At 40.4% G+C, this 19976-nt stretch overlaps 1 protein-coding gene across 1 annotated transcript in view; it reads right to left on the bottom strand.

Moving 5' to 3' along the window:
• Window positions 1-19976, bottom strand: part of LOC149250191 (uncharacterized) — a 371096-nt gene that overhangs the window by 193108 nt on the left and 158012 nt on the right. The window contains exon 9 of the mRNA XM_089453574.1: window positions 12266-12355. Coding sequence (XP_089309700.1) covers window positions 12266-12355 — 90 coding nt within the window. The remainder of the gene's footprint in view (window positions 1-12265; window positions 12356-19976) is intronic.

The following is a 19976-nucleotide window of genomic DNA, read 5'->3' as shown; positions in this document are numbered from 1 at the left end:
CAAAGTTAGCGCAGAAATAGTCGAGGTTAGCCAGTCTTGTGTCTGATCAGCTGGAATATTGTCAGGTGAAGTGAGGTAAAACTCACTCAGATTTTCCACCAGTGCTTTTCTCTATAAAGGATTGCTAGATGAGAACTCTAGATTTGTATTCAGATATTTCTCCTGAATAATAATAAACCCTCAGAACTGTTGCACTAGTTTTCCCGCATTGGGTTTTCCAAAGGACTATTGTGTCCAAAAATAAGTGTGTCCTATGTATCTTTTTCTTTGCTCTGTTTGTTGTATCATGAGATTAAATATTAAAATAGTGTAGGTTGCAGAAGTAATTTGCTTCAATATTCAGAAGAATAAGTTGACGAATGTAATTTAAAAATCAAGTAGGTGAAGTAGATTCATATTTGCTGCAGTAGGGGTTCCTTCGAGTCTAGGAATTTTCACATGGTATCAGAGCATTGATTTTGAAACAGGAAGAGCAGATCCAGTGCTGAGCAGTGAGGCCAAACGCTGCACTTGGTAGCAATTCGAATCCCCTTGAAGGGATTGTGTAGTCCTTTTCCGGGAAGCAGATCCGAGGAAATATCTCTCTGAGTGAGACGACAAAGAGGTACGATTTCCAGTTCGTGAGTTTGCAGAGGCAGACGGAGTGACGCAGAGCCTCAGCGCTGTGCTTGAACGGCACAATTTTTGCCGGGGTAGAAATCTGTCGGAAAAGAACGAAGACACGTAGAAGGGAAATTTTCACCTCAAAGAACTTTCCACCAGAAAGTTAGAATATCTCACTTGATGAGCAGCTGAGCAATGCTAAGCAATGACAAGAGGAGTTTGTTCGATAGTTGGGTGAGATGGCATCGCATGGGCTCAGAGATCAATACAGGTTGGAAGGTGCTTCCAACTATGTCATATGGAAGACCAGAGTCTTAGCTGTTCTGGAGGAATATGATCTCGAGGCCTACGTCAATAGTGTTGTAGTTGTTCCTGCTGACAACAATCAAAAGAAGAAGTACAAGGTCGAGCAGGGGAAGGCGAAGAGGTTCATTCTCGATGGAGTTCAAGATCATGTGGTCTCACACTTACAGGGCAAGGATACAGCCCGAGAGATGTGGGAAGCCTTGTCTTCTCTGTATGAAGGCTCTTCCGAATAGTGTAAGATGTCTTTGGAGCAAAAGTTGCAACAGACTTTGATGCAAAAAGGAGAAGGGGTGAACCTAAGTTACCAGAAAACGGATACGGGAACGGATACGGGTACGGGGTTTGAAACGGATACGGCAAATTTTCAAAAAATCTGGATACGATACGGCAGGAAACGGCACATAATAAATATATAAAAATTTAAAATATATATATATATATATATATATATATATATTAAAAATAAAAAATTCATATTACCATTCATATTTCAGAATCTAAATTATCATCTATGATCTATCATGATTCATGATTCATCATCATCAATTCAAGTTTCAACTTTCAACATATGCCATATGGCATAAACATTCAACATTGCCATCATCATTAACGATTATTATAACATTCATGATTCAAGTTTCAAGTTTCAACATATCATCAGACATCAAGTTTTTGTTTCAAATTTCAAACATCAAGTTATCAACATGACAAGTTACACAAACACCATCATTACCAAAATTAATAATGCATACTAATTACTACATACTATGATAATGAAAGTACAAATTTCAAAATGAACTATGACTGGCAGTCTACTATCATAATATCATTACTCATAATTCATATGGTTGTTCAAAAGTTTAAAAGTTAAAAGTTAAAACACCATCATAAATTACAAATTTTACATATCATCAAATATGTCTTCATTCATGCCCCTATAATGTTCCACATCCTCTCTAGAAGTGGCACTGGGAGTGGGAACATTGCTTCCATGTCCACTTGAACATGCACCTATTCCCAGTGATGGCTCCGAATCAAACAAACTCATGTGAGACATGGCATTCAATGTCATATCCAAGTCAGGCAACTCTGGTTCCACGTCCCATAATTTGGTGGGCCCAAATTTGTATTCATCTCTCTTGTGTGACAGAAGGCGAAGGTTTGAATGAATATACACTAGTTCCTCAGCCTTCTTAGAGCCCAATCTGTTTCGCTTCACTGAATGGATGAAGCCATATGTACTCCAGTTCCTTTCTGCTGAAGAAGAACTAGCAACCTGTGACAAGACCTCGATGGCCAATTTTTGGATATGTGGAAGTGCCCCACCATAGAAGTTCCACCACTCAATTGGACTTAATCTGCTTTTGTCCCGCATACACTCAATATCACAACCCCAACCCTCTGATCCCACAAAATGAGAAAATTGTGCACGAATCCGAAGCCCAATTTCAGGATCTACAAAAAGCTTTCTAAAAGCATTTTTAAATCCTTCTGCGACTTCTGGGTCTTTGTTTGGTGCGCTTCTTTCTGGATCATGTAGCAACTCTGCAGCATAATATTTTGGATTCAGTGCATAGGCTAAAAGGTGTAATAGGGTGGTCATCTTGTTCCACCTTTTGGTCAATATATCTTTTACTTCTCCGTAAAAGATTTCATCTGGGTCATTCTCCTTGGCATTTATAACCAACCTTATCTTCTCTATCATGGAATCAATGCCCTCATACACCTCTCCCAGATTAGGCATATCTGTGTCAAACATATGGAGCAAATCCACAATTGGCTTAGTAAATGCCAAGAGGTACTCCACCTTATCCCACCATTCATCATCAACAACCAACCGTTTCATTGCTTGTGCTCTATCAGATTGGGATTGCCTCCATTGATTCCAAAGAGAACTGCATACCATTGATTGTAATGCATCTTTCACCTGCATGAGCCTTGTTAAGACTATGATGTGAGAAGCAAATCGAGTCTCAGCAACCTGCAGGTGTCAAAATGCCAATGTTTCAAAGAATCAAATTTCAATCAATTTGAAAAATCATAATTTGATTGAATATTAATAAGCTTTAAACTTTAAAGTTTAAAGTATATGTACCTTAAGGAGCTCCAACTTAGCAAATTCCCTGTAGATGCCTTGGGACATGTGGTGGTTTGTGATAAAGGCTTGAATTTCTTTTGCCTCTTCAAATATTTTTCGAATCCACTCAATTTGCTTCCCCAACTTGCTCAACATGAGGTTCAATGAATGCACAGCATAAGGGGTCCAAAAAATGTGTTGATATTTGCCTTCAACAATTAGGCCTGCTGCTCTACACACCGTTGCATTGTCAGTTATTACCTGGACAACATTTTCAGGCCCCACCAATTCAATTGCTTCAATCAAGATGTTAGCAATGAATTGAGAATCTTTCATCTGCCCTTCACAATCCACTGCCTTCAAAAACATTGCCCCATGTGGGCTTTGAGCAATCACATTGATCAAAGGCCTATTTCTTTGATCTTTCCATCCATCAGAAATGATGGACACCCCTGAAATGAGCCATGAATCACGAATGGGGGCTAATTTAGCCTCCAAATCTAACTTTTGAGCACTCAACAATGTGGTGCGTATCTTCTCATATCCAGGGCTCTTGTACCCTCTTGGGGCTTCATTCAAACATTTTACCATCTTTGCCCAGTAAGGAGATCGCACAAGATTAAAGGGAAGGCCATTTGCATAAATGCATTGGGCTACAGCTGCATCTGCTATCTCTCGAGCATCATTATTAAAGCTCTTCTCAAGCGGTCCCAAATTTGACCGCTTTGACCCAACAATTCCATGAGAATAAAGTGGAGGCTTTGATGAAGATGCTCCCAACCTTGTTGAGGGTTTTAAATAGGAGGCAGGATTTGCTTCATTTGCTTTAGCATCTGCCTCTTCTTGTTCTCTCTGATATTTTGCAATTTTTACCTTGCTTAAACCATTTCCATCTTTCCCATTCTCTTTAGGTGGGCCACTACATATTCGAACCCCATTGTTTTTTAACCCAAGCAAATGTGCTTTAACCCGTGTGTATGACCCCTTAAACTCCTTTTTACACTCACTGCAAACCCATGCCAATGATCCACCTCCTTGGATCTTCCCAACAGTAGTGACATATTTCCAAAGTGGTGACTTTGGATCAACTTTCTGGGTTGATTCAATTTCCTGTGCCACTTCCTCTGCCTCATTCATGGCTGAACTTGAAGTTGCCATGAATGATGATAACATTTACTGAAACTGAAAAAAGAAAATTGAAAAATATCAGATATGTATTTTACTATTTAAAAAAAATTTACTTGGTCATTTCTAATTCTGGATGTGACAGTGTACTGTAGTCTGTAACAAGTGAAACTGAAAACTGAAAATTAAAAAAGTGAACAGTGACAGTGAAGTTGCAGGTTTACATTTTCTAAATTTCTAATCTTCTTTATAATATATATCACTGATTACCTACGGCAGTAACCACAATTGTTAATGAAGATAAAAACTGTTGTTCAGTGTTACTGTTCAGTGTTCAGTGTTCACTCATTTTTAATCACTGTTTGCTGCTCTTTTTACTTTGAAAAGTTTGACGGTTAGATAACACTGTTGTTCTTCTACTTCTAGAACTTCAAGTTGATCTTCACACAAACTTCAAAGTTTTTCTAGATGTAATATGCTTGATTTTTAAATTTTTTTTTTCTATCAGTCCAGGCCAGCAATCCACAGCTAACACAGTTTCTATCTTATGCCCTCTTTTAAAGGAATATTGGTACTGGTTACAAGTCATATATTTCTAAACATACCTGCATTTGCCATTCACACTAAAGCAAAGGAGCAAACTACCAGCCTATTCGGTCCTCTAGACAAATATCTCTATGGTGAATTAAGTTATTCGCTAGCCTTCTTTTGTGGCCTCGGCCCTCAAGGCTCATTCATTGATAAAACAAGGTTATGTTCTGGGTATTGTAGAGTGTCAACTTTCAAGCATTGACAGTCCTATAGAAATTCTCTTTTTGCTTTCAGGACCAAGGTCCAATAGCTTCTGATCATTATAGAGATCTATGTTCCTCTAAACTTTTCTGATACTCAACAAATCTTCAAACTGATTGCATAGTCGGTACAAAATATTTTGAGATTTCTACAAGATGCCAGACCAGTAGAATTTTGATAATATTTAACATGCTCAATTGCAAGGCATAGGGTAAGTTTAATATTTTGATGTTTGGTTACCAGAAAGACTCTGCTGTTTACATGTCGTTTACATGTCAGGATCTATGTTTTTAAAATCAGAACTGGAACTTGAACTGGCGGAGGGTGAAATTGGACTGGAACCAGAACCAGCTTACTAAACAATACCTGAAGTGTATATATGTATAACCTCCGATCAAAAAAAGATAATAGATGACATATTTTCTGTCTAAACTTTAAAGTTCTAATCCAAGGTTGACTGAGGACTATGACAACGGTTTCTATCTTTGTTGAAACTGTTACTCAAACTGAAACCAAGTTTACCTGTAGCATGACTGTATTGTAGACAGTAGCAGAGACTGTTAACCGTTAAACCTGATTAAGTACACCATCATACAACTTACACGGTTCAAACTGTGCTAAAACACCGAGCTATTGGGCTAAGTTCAAAGCAATGTGACTGTCCACTCATCGAGGTGTTAATGTTGACTTGTCTGAGGTTATACTTCAATAAATTTGTCACAGGTCTGAGCCTTAAGAGGTCACTGCACTGCGCTTAGAAACTAGTCTGAGCCACATAAAAACTGTCCACACAACCGATTCTAGATATTAAAGCTATAGAAGATATTAGAGATTACTTACTGGCAACTGCTGTAGCGGCGTGAACAGAAACTGAAGTCTGAACAGTGAAGACTGAAACTTGAAAGTTGAAAGCTGTTACAGTGAAACTCAGGGCGGCAGCACTCAGCGGCGGCAGCAAACTCGGCTAGTCGTTTAGGGTTTAGAATGAATCGTTTATACTTTAAAGTTAAAAGTCTTCAAAACGTAAAACGCTAAGCTAAATCGGGATTCGAAAATGTATAAAATCTGTTCCCGGCAGGCGCCCAACTCATCAGCATGAAACGTATTGAGTTTTTTTAAAAACGTTTTACAAATTCCTGGAACGTATTACGATTTGGTAAAAACGTATTATAAATGGCGGAAACGTATCGAAATTTTTAAAACGGGAGGGTTTTCCCATCAGAACGGCTGAAAAACGGCAGTAAAAAATCGAATACGTATTGGAAGCATAAAAAACGTATTTCAGCCGTTTTTCTGCCGTTTCAGTGGTGAAAACGTATCAAAAACGGGGAACGGCGTTTTGGCCAGTCAAGGAGCCATTTCCGGTAACTTAGGGGTGAACCTCTATCTTCAACGTCTTCAAAACACTAGAGACTAGCTTGCTACAGTAGGGTCCACTCCTCAGCCAACCGCGATGGTGAGGATAGCCCTGAATGGAGTCTCGGATGAATGGCAAGTTTTCATCCAAAGCATATTGGGCAGAGACAAACTACCTTCATGGGAGGAGATGAATGGCAAGTTTTCGTCCAAAGCATATTGGGCAGAGAAAAACTACCTTCATGAGAGGAGATGTGGGCAACTCTTCGACAAGAGGAGTTAAGGAGGGACCTATTGAAGGCCAACCGCAGTGGCAGCAGTGGCAGTGCTACAAAGACAAAGGAAGACGAGGAGAACGCAGCTCTGGCATCGAAGGGACAGCAGAAGCCGAAGCGAAAGGAGGACATTTCAAAGGTGAAATGTTTCACTTGTGGCGATTTGGGCCACTATGCATCCCAGTGTTCTCTGAAGAAAAAGGACATGGATGAGAAGATCCTAAGGTTGCTTCAGGAAAGATTGACGAGGATGAGTTTGCCATGAGTCCCCACGCATCTCCAGGAGGGAGATGGGGTGATATTGAGTTGTAGTCATGAGGACGACATGTGGGCAGGATCCTTGAGGAGTCCACCTCTTGGATCAATTCCTTACTACGGGAGCCCAAGATTCAGTAGTAGCGAGACGTACTTAGTGTCAGATGATGCAGTGGATTGTTTGGAGAGACAGATGCAGTAGCCTGAGACCAGAAACTTAACAGTGCGGAGCAAGGTTGGCAGCAATGCAGGTGGCACAGTGCAGAAGTCAGCAACAATGTAGAAGATTCAGAGGGTCAGAATCAGCAACAGTCAGATTCTAACACTCATTGTATTATGTTGAACACAGTTAAGTTCAACTAATTTTGGATGTCTTTCAATTGCTTCTCTCAGCAACTGAGTTGCAGTACAGATGCAGTGTTGGTAGTAGCAGTGCTAGCAACATAGCAAATGCAGCGTTTGAGAGGGAGTTGTAGTACATATGCAGTGGCAGTGTCATGGACAGCGGTACAGTAGCAGCAACAGCAAGGTGTTGGTGGCAGCAACAGTGCAGAAAGGAGGTGCTTCAGAAACAGAGCAGCATGCAAGTGGACATTGTTGCTAGAGCACTTTCCTCGCTAAGAGGGAGTGTTAGTTTTTCGTAGCATCGGAAGTGATCCAGCCCTAAAAATTGGTGGAAAGGCTAAGGCACATGAGTTCTAAAGAACCCAGAAACTGTTTGGTGAAATTCCACCCGGATTGTATTTTATTAAAATAATTAATATTTTTAATGGAGTTCCTAAGTCTAAACTTAGGAAAAATAAAATATTAATGGGTATTAATCAAAATATGGGTGAGAATGATCTAGAAGGCGGATCAAGTCATGTTCTAATCTTAGCCGTGTATTAGAGACTTAATCTCGATCGTTGAATACTCAACAAGAAAAGTATAAAATGGAGGCTTAGGGTTCATTTGAAAACACACACAGAGAGATTGAGGAAATCGATTTTCTAAGGTGAAAAGTTTTCAGGAGGAAAATTGATTGCGGAGATCTTGCAGCAAAGGGGCAGTGAGAATCTGGGAGGAGGACTTTTCGAAGAATACTGACAGAGAAGCGGAGGGAGCTTGCAGAGAGGCAGCGCAAAAGCCAAGAGAACTGACGTAGAAAAGTTGCTTGTCACACAGAATCCAACACTGTCGGAACAGCGGAAACTGTCGGGAACTGCCGGAACTACCAAGAACTGTCGAAATAGCTAGGAGAGCTGACGCAGGGGCAGCGCAATAGCCGTGAGAGCTTATGCAAAAAAGTTGCCAGACAGGCAGAATCCAGAACTGTCGGAACAGCGAAAACTACCAGGAACTGTTGGAACTGCGGGAACAGCTGGGAGAGTTGACGCAGAGGCAGCGCAGTAGCCGGAGAGCTGATGCAGAAAAGTTGTTTGTCACGCAAAATCCAAAACTGTCGGAATAGTTGAAACTGTCGGGAACGGACGGAACTGCCGAAACTGTCGAGAGAGCGGACGCAAAGGGCAAAGAAGGTGACACAGAGCCAATGCAGAAATAGCCGAGGTTAGCTAGTCTTGTGTCGGATCACCCGGAATTTTGCCGGGTGAAGTATGGTAAAACTCACTCAGATTTTCTGCCAGTATTTTCCTCTGTAAAGGATTGCTAGATGAGCATCCTAGATTTGTATTCAGATATTTCTCTTACATAATAATAAACCCTCAGAACTGCTGCACCTTTTTTCCCGCAATGGGTTTTTCCGGGGACTATTGTGCCCAAAAATAAGTGTGTCCTATGTATCTTGTTCTTTGCTCTGTTTTCTATTTCATGAGATCAAATATTAAATTAGTGTAGGCTACATAAGTGATTTGCTTCAGTATTCAAAAGAATAACTTGATGAATGTAATTTAAAAATCAAGCAAGTGAAGTAGATTCAGATTTGCTGCAGTAGGGGTTCCTTCAAGTATCTTGGTTGGCTCTCTAATGTATCTTGTAAGCACACGTCCAGATATTTATTTTGCAGTGAATATTCTCAATCAGTTTTAGATGGAGCCTAGACATGACCATTGGATGGCAGCCACACATATATTGAGATATTTGCGAGAGACAGTACATTACGGACTGAAGTATGATGGAAAGAACAATATCCAACTAATGGGATATACCAATTTAGATTAGGGAAGCAGTGAATATGATGGAAGAAGCACTACTGGAGGATGTTTGAGCTTGGGATCCTCTATGATCTCATGGATGAGTAGAAAGCAAGACTCAGTTGCTTTAAGTAGTGTTGAAGCTAAATATATTGCAGCATGTGAAGTTGGTAGAGAAGTTGTTTGGTTAAGGAAGCTTTTATTTGATTTGTTTAAAGGACCGGGGACCCTTCAATTATACATTGTGACAACAAGTTGCATAAAGTTGTCTAAAGACTCCATATTCCATGCAAGATCAAAGCATATAAAAGACAAGTATCATTACATATGAAAATTGGTGCAAGAAGGGGTGGTATAGCTACAGTATATCAGTGTCTCCAAGTATTGTGCTCTAATGTAGTGGAGAGATAGAGTTGTTAGTCAAGGCCTTGCTATTTGACAATGTTGGTTAATATGATGAGATGCTTTATTATAAGTTAAAAGGATAGCTTATGATGGCTTACCAATCCAACTCTTCTTATGAGAATTCTTCAATATGAGAATGTCCTTGTACCATTGTTATTATGAATACCTCCCTAGTTAAGAGGGAGTGTTGAAATTTGTAAGTAGGTTCGGTCATCATAATATTGTATATACTCTTGATCTTATGTATTTGATGTAAAAAATATATATATATATATATAATATTTTTATAGCATGGGTTTCATGCTCAGGTTTAATTTTTTCTAGGTCAAAGCATCCATTGTGTGCTTCTAGTTTTGTCATAGAGTCAAGAAGTCATAAGAGTCATTTTCATATGTATTAGACCCTATTGGGCATTTTGTAACAAGTCAAAAGAATTTATTTTGAGTCAAAAGTGTCAAAATAAACCTCCAAGACCAAGTCAGCCTAACAGTGAAGAAGTCGGCCTAATTAGGGCTATTCATCCTCCTTGAAAGCCTATATATAAGAGACCATTCGACCTCATTTGGAGTCTCACTCACTCATTTGATCAAGGAAGCAAGGACAAGAAGCAAGAAAGCAAGTGAAGGTCTATAAGGAAGAAAGAAAGAAAAAAAAATGATTTTCTCTCTCCCTATCTCTCACACGTGCAAAGGAGGCTAGGGTTTCTGCAGCTACAAGGACGAAATTTCTGAACTACAAGAAAAGGGACAAAATCTGAAGTAAAGAAGTCAAGTTAATCATCTACAAGCCTTTGAACAAGAAGTAGCCCAAGCGAAGGAAGGAGGAAGCCTAAAGAGCCCAAAACTAAGTTGCAGGAAACATTGGAGAAGGGTCCGTTTCCGGTTGGAAACGAAACGGAAATGAGGAAACTCGTACCGTATGGCCTGGAAACACGTTTCTGACCGTACTGGCCCATTTCTTGAGGAGGAAACATGGCCAGTACAGCCGGAAACGCGTTTCCAGGCCGTACGGTGGAGTTTCCTCTTCTAACTTGACCTTTTCTTGTATTTTTCTTTTACGTTTTCGCTTCTAATTTTTTATTGGGCGACTAAAATATCTTCTGGATGCTTCTAGATGCCTCTGAGTGGGGCAGCCTAATGTTTAAGCCTATGGTCCTAGTGTTGATATGCAGTTCATGGTAATGTTAAATTTTCATCCTTTTACTTAAATTTTTAACATTACCATGAAATGACTCAGGATGTTTGAGAGAGGTTTCGCCCTCATTGGATTTCATATGGAGAAAGTAGAATTTTAGATGACACTCAAAATCCAGCAGACTTATCTGTTTTTCAGGATTTCAGGATTGGGGGGATTACAATGTTTCCATTGGATTTTGTCATCTACTAGGGTATGGAACTTGTATTTAATCAAGAGAACCAAGCCCTCTATGCAAGGGAGACTCCCAATAACCAAGAGCACGTAGAGTACTAGGGTATGGAACTTGTATTTAATCAAGAGCACTAAGGTCGTTCGACTATGTAGGAGGAGACTCCCAATCAAGCATGAGATAAGAAATTAGAAATTTCTTGTGGCTGATTTTTGATATTGCTATTTTCATTATGTGATCATTCATGAGTAAATGTGATGTAAATTTAGAGACTTATAGTTTATGCATTGACAATTGACAATTTAATCATAATGTAATAAATTAGAATGTATCATATATGCTTTATGATTTCACATATTTCTTAAATGTCCTAATATATATATATATATATATATATTGCATTTCCCTGTTTCCAAATTTGGGGAGGTCACGTTTCGTACCCATGCCCGTTTCGAAAACTCGTGCCCGTTTCGGAAACTCGTACCCGTTTCCCCGTTTCGTGCAACTTAGGCCCAAAATCACCCACACATGTTAAGTTGCAGCAAATGGAAGGAGCGCCGAAGTTGCAGGACTGCAGTGAGGTCCAAAGTTTGTTGTTGGGAATCGAGGTTGAGCATTTGGAAGAGATTTGACTTCGTTTGACTTGGTGAAGAAAAGCACATCCTCAAGAAGGTTGACTTTGTCTTGGAAGGGTCTTGGTCTTAGGTCTAAGGGTCTTGGAATTCGTCATTTGAAGATTCTATAAGAAGAGAAGAGATTTTTGTGAGTTTTCCTCTCTAGGAGAGGTTTTGGCCCTGGCTAGCAGCCTACATCTTGTGTCCATTTGTTCTATTGATCTTCATGATTTGGTCACTGTTTGATGATAAGAACACTACAATAATAAGGGAAGAAGAAGCTAATCATAAAGAAAAGTAAAAGAATATCACAAGAAGTTATCAAGTTAAAGAGAAATCACTTCACTTGTAGCCCTATTGATTTTTCAACACATAGAAGATCGACCTGGAGCTAAAGGGCTATGGAATAGAGGTCCAAATGGTCCAGAAGTACCACTGATAAATGTCATCCCTGACTGCCCTATTAATTTATGCTTTCAAGGCCTAGAGAACAGCCACAACACAAAGTAAAAGTCAGGAGTTCATCTAAGCAGCAGGCAGGAAAACATATACTAATTTTGTAGCCAATTAAATGCAATAGCAACTTTGAATATTCTTCCTATTTCAGACACAATTTCTTAATATGGAATCTGGATCTCTTCATTTTTCATACATTCAAAGAAAATTCTTATATCAACAAAATAGTTGATAATTAGTTTACTCGAACTAGTATGAGAGACATCAATGTAGCTTTTCAAAACCATTGCCTAACCATTGAATACCTATACAGTGAAAAGAGTTGCCCATTCCAGAGTACATGATATCCATTGCAACCCATGGATTAAATATGGCCACTTGTACAATCCTTTTCACAATCCAAACCATGAAGAAAACCCTGTCCTGAAACCCTAGCGAAAAGCAATCTATATTGAAAACAAACAAAAAGTGCAGTCATTAGGACTCAGAAATTAGAATTTTACCGATGCACTGCTATAGTCAAACCTCCTAAAGTATGCTGCATTGATCTTGACATCACCGATTTGTGGCAATGTGACATGGCATCCAGACCACTGCACAGAAATAAAGATATAGTCAAAGAGAAGAACAATTCTCAACTCAACAAAGGAAAAACATTTCAAGGATAACATCATGCATGCAGAGATGTTCAACGTTCACACCACAGATGAAATAATTGTAATCAGGAATTACTCAGTGAGGCCCCAAAAAAATTAAATAGGCAATAATCGAGAGATAATCAGGGAAAATAGGCCAATCTTGGCATGCCTGTAGTGTTAAAAGAAATAATAAGGATAATTTCAAAACATTCATTTTGTTGATTTCATAAGGGATTAATCCAGATTAAGTCGATTAACTGAAAATTATTCGTCTAAGGTTCTCACATCAAGATATTACTTATATTATGTTCTGAAGCTCAATACCTGACCAAATTTCATTCAGAATTATGCTGCAGAAAGTCACCTCACCATACATATCCTCAATGGACATGTTTCCTAGCATTAGACTACCTTGACCCTACTGAGAATTTCGCCTCTTTGTTCTCTATTTCCAGTTGGTTTTGGAACATTTCCAAATCATTTTACATTAAAAATATGGCGTTTCAAATAAATGCCCAGTTAAAAAGGGATTGTCCATCAGCACAAGAAAATACACTAGGAAGAAAACCTAAGAATTAAAGAAGAGTAAATATTATATCTTGATTTAATGAGACACTCCTCAAACTTGTCATATTTAATGATCTACATGTATACATTATGCAGCTGTCAATGTTTTCTCGAAAGTCTGCAAAAATACAACTTCAAACTGACTGCTATTTAATGTCTTACAAAGGTTAATGTTCAAATGTATAAATCACATATTCTGCAGATACGTCTTGATGCATGCCCATGTGAAGATATCTGTACCTATATATTTTTGTGTGTTCATATGAACACAATGCATGCAACAGCACACATCTTTCCATCTGTCAAAAGATTCAAAATTGCCCATTTCCATAACCATCCCTATATGAAAACTTCTGGCATTAATAGCTTTAGAGAACAAACCTCAGAAACTAAACCATCTAGAAATATTTTCACACACACTGAATTTCAGAAGTGCATTTCAAAATGGTCTTGTTCAGAATTGACTTAAACCACAGAAACGAGATATGTTTTGATGTCAAAACTCATAACCAATAACAGTTAATGGAACTGTAGCAGGCTGCAGTACATAACTAACAAAGACCAGTACTTAATAAAGTGACCATATCACATTCAAGTATACTTTCTTGTTATATTATAAAAACTCCCTTTCACACAAAAAACCCTCATAGCCCATTAGCCCCCTTAACCAATGTCACATGGTTCAGGTTCAAGTTAGGGTTCGGCAATGAATAGGTTCGGTTTGAGTTCGATAATTTATTTTATATATATAATGAATTATATGATAAAATAGTAAGAAATCAACATCGGTAAACATCAAAAATGCTATTATGGACATGGGAACTACACGGATAAATTACAGGCTTGAGTTGTGACATGAAGTTATGAGTTTTGATCTATGGACTTGGTCAATGGCTATGAGATTCGATGAGGTTCGCCAAACCTCAAAATATTTTTAAGGTTCGCCAAAATTTGAACCTCAAGGTTAAAGTTCGACGAACCTTGTAACATAGCCCTTAACATAAGACTCCAGACTTTTGTAATGTCCCAAATGAGAAAAATTTGGAACAAGCTCTTCACATAAAATTTATCATACATTTAATAGAAGATTGCCATGTAAAAATAAGACAATAGAACAATGCAATCACATAACGCACTGAACAAGAAATTCTCAGTTTTATTATATTAGAAGAATTGGGGTTTACATGCCAATACAACCCATATCGCTGAGATAAATGGCCTTAGACAGATCTAAAATAATGTTGCAATCAGCCTCCAAAACAAACTGAAAAAACCAATACACTGCAACCTGTGAACCCTGAATGGATTCACCAAGGGAAGAGATGGGTGCTCACCCACTCTCACTGAATCACACGAGGGTTTCTGTCCTGGGGCTACTGCTGGAGTAGAAAACCGGGTTCTCAACCTCACATACAAGAAACAATATCAAAACCAAGATGTCCTCCAATGGCTTCCTCCTCTTTTATAGATCTGATGGAACCCTCTAGAACCTCCTATTTTATTATTATTTTAATCATGCAGCACTTTTCCCTCTTTTATTTTAAATAAAATATTCTTTTTTAATGCGGGAAAAGGATAAATTGGCCACCATGTCTCCTCAGGTCACTGAAACTCACATCCAAAAATCCCATCATGTAGATCTTCTCGTTCTGGTTCCAAACAAGCTATTACACTAAGGTGTTCTCTCAATTAATCTCCCCGGAATGCCACCTTGAGCATAATTAATTCAGTTATGCCAAATAATAATGTTGATTTTTGAAAGTTGTCGGAATGCAATGGAAGGAAAGGCAAATTGTGCTGATGATGGAATATGCCAAGCAAATGCCATCAAATCCCATAAAAACTCCTCAAAACTCCATCGAGATCCCTGATGACATAAACCTACTCCAATGACCTGGCCATCCCCTGTCTTAGGAATCCACCCTAGTTGTACTATGAAGAAAAGTAAAAACGGGGACATGATAGTCCTCCCACCCCAAGATTGCTTGCCCTCAAGCAATCCAAATCTGTGGACCAATCTGTTGGCCCGACACAACTGAGACCCAATGCCCGGATCCCATATGAACCACTGGGTGATGCTTTGATCCTGTGTCAACCCATCATGAACGAACCCTTCAATGCCCGGATCCCAGACCAACCTCTGACTGAACCTGTCATCAACAAATCCTCCTAGATCCCAATGCCACCAAGAACAAATATCAAGGCTCCATGGCTCCTGCTATGCTATAACTCCAACCAAGAATGTTGCTTCGTCTACCGCGTACCAACTCATAAACCAAGGTCAATCTCATCATGTTGATGTTGTTCTGAGATGCTGATAAGTGGCCAGCCTACATCCTGCTACCAATTGAAGCATGTAATATCCCTCGCCTTTAAGGGCTCCTGCAATACAATGCCTCTGACTAAAAATGATATTCCATCAGTAGGGTACCAGCTCATGATCTCTCGTCAATCCAATGCATGGACTCCTGTGCAAGGAATATGTATGCTATGTCAATACTAGTCCATGCTCAACTCCTGATGCTCTACCTAGATAATCAAAACATGTCTGAGAAATCTTGCCTCTCTCCCTCTAATGGGAAAAAGTGGGCACATTGTGCTGCAAGATCTATATATGTACTCCTGGAAAGGGTTTCTCCCTAAAAGTCTTGTAGCTCTACCAGCTGCCTATGCATCTAGCCGCACCTCATCAGTGGGTCGACCCAAATCTCCAACAGCGTCTGTCGTCTACTAGCCTCTTGCAAGACTACCTTGTCAATCTCCAACATCTCCTGAGGACAAGTGGCTACAAACACTGCCTCCTTGGAGGTTGCCTACACATCTGTCTACTTCACTCCAATGGCTGGCCCCAAGGGTATCTGTTCATCCTCCATCATGAGCTCAACATGCGCCACTCACTGACTCTCCAAAAGCGGCCCATCCCGCACACTGTGTGTATCAATCTCATGCTCCTCTATGTGCTCTCTATGTTGAATCATCAGTCGCTCATCTGCTCCCGGATCTCCTTCCCTCATGGGAACAATCGGTTGCTCATCATACTCCTCTACCACACATGGATGCATATTTGGGCTACTGTCATCAACTCCACATGACTACTCGTGCTCCTCAGAGGTATCATCGTATGAACCCATGGACTCATCCAAAGAAGAGTCCTCACCCTGAAAGTCAGAAGGAATCTCCTCCTGCTCTACCTCTGTCATCTCCTCAGCGTCACTCAAGCATGAGTGGTCAGGTCCCCAAGGTTCCTTGCAGACAAAGCAAAGTCCCTTCCTCCTCATCTCATTCTTATTGCATGATCCCCCAAACCTGAGCAACTCCTCCCTAGTCAATTGTCTCCTGAACAGCCCAACATTTTGCTCAAACAACCCTCTTGGCTAGTTCACAAGCAGCAGGTGAGACCAATTGTTCTCTCCTCCAAACAGACAGCAACCGGGACTGCAACTCCCGGCAAATGGCATCACGGCCTCTCATACATGATGACAAGATGGACTGTATTTGTGCTATGATTGTGTCAGGATGATGTTTCCTAATGTTGAAGAAGCATTGGAACATCTGCAGGATAAGATCATTACACTTGAGATCGAACATGACTTCATAAGTCTTAGTCATGGCCATAACTCCTAAAACCTCAAGCTTCTTCCCAAAGGTAGAGCTTGCACTGTTGCCCAAATCCTGGAAAGTGTCTACTATCGGTCTGAAAACTCTCCTCATAACATCATCATTGTAAGGAATGATAGGTGCGGTCAACCTCATAATGTTACTGAGACAATGCAACTGGAAGTTTGATCCCTTCACAAGGTTCCTCCAAGAACTTGGGTTGTATGAGAGCAAGCATAGTTGGTCTTAGAGCCCAAATGAGTTTCCTCCCTTCTAACCGGTTCACTTCAAAAATGAGTGCATCCAGTTCATCTAATTTGAAAAGGACCTTCCATGTGGCCCTCATGTGCTTCAAATCTGTTCCAAGTTTAATGATTTTGTGTCCTATTTCCTGCCCCTTTTGCACATCTCTTGGTTGTTCTCTTGTTGCTAGTTTATTAAGGGAGTCTATGAAGATTTGATCCATGTTTTAGTAACACAATACCACTGTAATTTTCTGGGTGTAGTTGTTTGTTTCTCAGTGAGTCATTTTGTCAAACAGTTAAGTACACACTAATGTAGGTGAAATTGTTCTTGATTCCATTATAATGTCGCTACGTATTTAGGCACAATACATAACATTAACAGCCATGCATTAGTTCACTTAAAAGAGAAAAATCAGTGACACTAGGAAATAGATGAACCTGATATGAGTCTTCAGCAATAACTCCAATAATTCTTAAGCAGCCCAGCTCCAGAATTACAATCTTCAGACCATAATCTTCAAGAGAGAACTTTGGTTAATGGATTTGGTTATCGGTGGATCACTTCCGCCCTGTAAGAGACTGATCTCAAGGCAGTAGAGCCTTCAACAATTGACCTCTAGAAAAATGATCAACTACTGATCGCATTTGATACAACTTTGCCCCAATAAGGCAATAAATGATATTCTGGTCTTTTACCTAACAACTCAGCCTCTTTCTATCTAGCAACTGTAGAAAAATAACTCCTCCTCAGATTTAGAAATATACCTGCATAGGATTCTTTGTCTCTTCTGTCTTGTCCAGCAAGATTTGTATGGTTTCTTCAAACCCAAAACAACTCCCCCGCAAGCCACGAGGATGGTCTAGCTGACCTTCACGCATAGGAGGAAATGGTCTTCACGTCCAGTGAACAATAACACACCCCTTTATGAGTGAGGGCAAGCTCCACCACTGAATATGAGTACTCGCCCTCTAGCAACCCCACTTCGGCCTCTAGATTTGATTATTCAAAGACACTTTGACCACTAACACGTACTTGTTCATGCCCAGAACTAATATTGATTTTGGTTAGGTATTGAGGAAAAGAGTTTGTTAATGCATGATCCAACCCAACTATATGTTCTTCTAACTCCAGCAACGTATACGCTCAGGTTTTCACGAGAAAGAGTGTCGACCCTGTTAGAAAAGGAACTCGACCTTTAATTAACAGATTTTAACACACAAGTGTTTTAGTTTATTGACCTCAGCTACCTCGACAAGTTACTCGACACAACACTGTTTCTCTGTCAACAGCGTTGTCTCACTATGTTGACAATCACGATCTGAACAAGCGCCACTTGAAAAATAATCTCGTCTAATCATGCTTAGCCTGTCCTCACTACGATTTTGATGTTGCGGAAGAATTTGACGGAGCCCACGAATTCTCTACTCCGCCAACAAGTCTGTCAGCGTTTGTTAGGGTCCCACCCTAACCCCCTTATTTATGTCATGGGATCACGTCATAGTCAAGAGTCAATAAAGCCCATATTAATATTTGTAAGTGGTTAACCCGCAATTAATGACGGGACCACAGTTAGTTGCAAATGGGCCGTAGTATTAGATAGATGGTATTAATAAAACCCACGGTATTGGCCCGTGGTATTGCATGTATGAGTCATATATAAAGGATAGAGACTCCCTGCGAGGAGCATCGTGTCTTATTTTGTAATCGAGCTCTGCTCTATTGGAGGTTGCCCCCTCGAAGAGGCATGTGAACATTGCTCTTTGAATAATAAAATCATTGTTATTCTGTGTTCTGGGTATCTTTTCTTCGCATATTCTGTGTTCTAGGTATCTTTTCTGCACATATTCTGTATCTGGGTATTATTTTGCAGGTTAAGAGCATAACAAGTGGTATCAGAGCACTTTCCAGGGCTCGGTGGGATCTCCAATTTTTAGCAAAAAAATTTTTGGCTAGAGACGTGTTCCGGCGTCTTTAAACCACGGGATCTGTCGTTAAGCGCATAAACCTGCGGATTTGGGGAGGCATGCACGCAGGAAATACAAGAGGTGGTCATGTCTGTTGGACTCCCTTGTAACCCCGGTGGGTACCCCTTCGAGTAGTAGCGCATTAGACAGAACCGCGCACGGACTGTCTTCCACGTACCCTCTGGGTATATAGGAAGCCCCCTAGGCTCCTTGAAACCTCGCCATAGATAAACCTTCGGCCGTCTTGTGGCTACAGTACACCGAGAACAGCACTCGGAGAGATTACTCGCCCGTACGATAGGGTAGTCGGGTTGTACGACTAAGGGTACGGTCGATCCTCCTTAGTTAGAGCCCTGAAACATTGGGCCGAGTACTACTGTCAGACCCTTATGTATATTGCGATCTGTAGCACCTGACACTCCTCTAGACCATAGTTCCCTTTTCTATCGGGGGATCACACATCATCTATTCCAGATCCGCATGTGCAAAGACGTGCCGCAGTAGCAGACATCAGTCCCGCAGCTCCATCAGATCCGCAGCAGCAGTTGTTCCACCATTCAGATCTCTCAGATCCACCAGATCGGAGTTGTTGTGAAGGGTTCCTATACCGGGGTCTACTTTTCGCAGGACTTTTGGCAGCATTGACATTTTGAGGATTTGGCGACTGCAGTATTGATAAAGGAGTAAAACTCCGTTAGGGTGCCGGGGTGCTTATTGGTGATCTAGCCCATCAGAATCAGGACGGCGAGCTGAGCAAGGTGGTACCATTCAATTTATTAGAAAAAAAAATTAGGCGGTCCCAATTTTTCATCTGGTTGGTGTATGGTAGAAACTAGAGCTCAAGCAATGGCCAATGAAAGGATGGACAAACTTGAAGACACTGTGAACACCATCCACACTGCGATGAACTCCCTCAAACGTGAGATTAGCGGACTAACTCTCCAGGTACAGGAAGCACTCTCGAAGGGCAAGGAACCAGCCCACGAGGAGGCGTATAAGGGCCCTGAATACCATGAGGGTGAGTCGAGCCACTCTCCTCACATCTGACACACCCATCCACCAACTAGTCAGCAACCTCCCAAGTTGGATATGCATAAATTTGACGGTTCTCACACGTCAACATGGCTAGCACAAATGGAGCAGTATTTCAGATTGAATCATATCCTAGATGATTGGACTAAGCTTATGGTGGGGACCATGTA

The sequence above is a fragment of the Pinus tabuliformis genome, chromosome 7 (genome assembly GCF_031772625.1).
Source record: "Pinus tabuliformis cultivar Carrire ecotype Pingquan chromosome 7, CPIR1, whole genome shotgun sequence".
Taxonomy (NCBI): domain Eukaryota; kingdom Viridiplantae; phylum Streptophyta; class Pinopsida; order Pinales; family Pinaceae; genus Pinus; species Pinus tabuliformis.
This window is presented reverse-complemented; position numbering and strand designations above follow the sequence as displayed.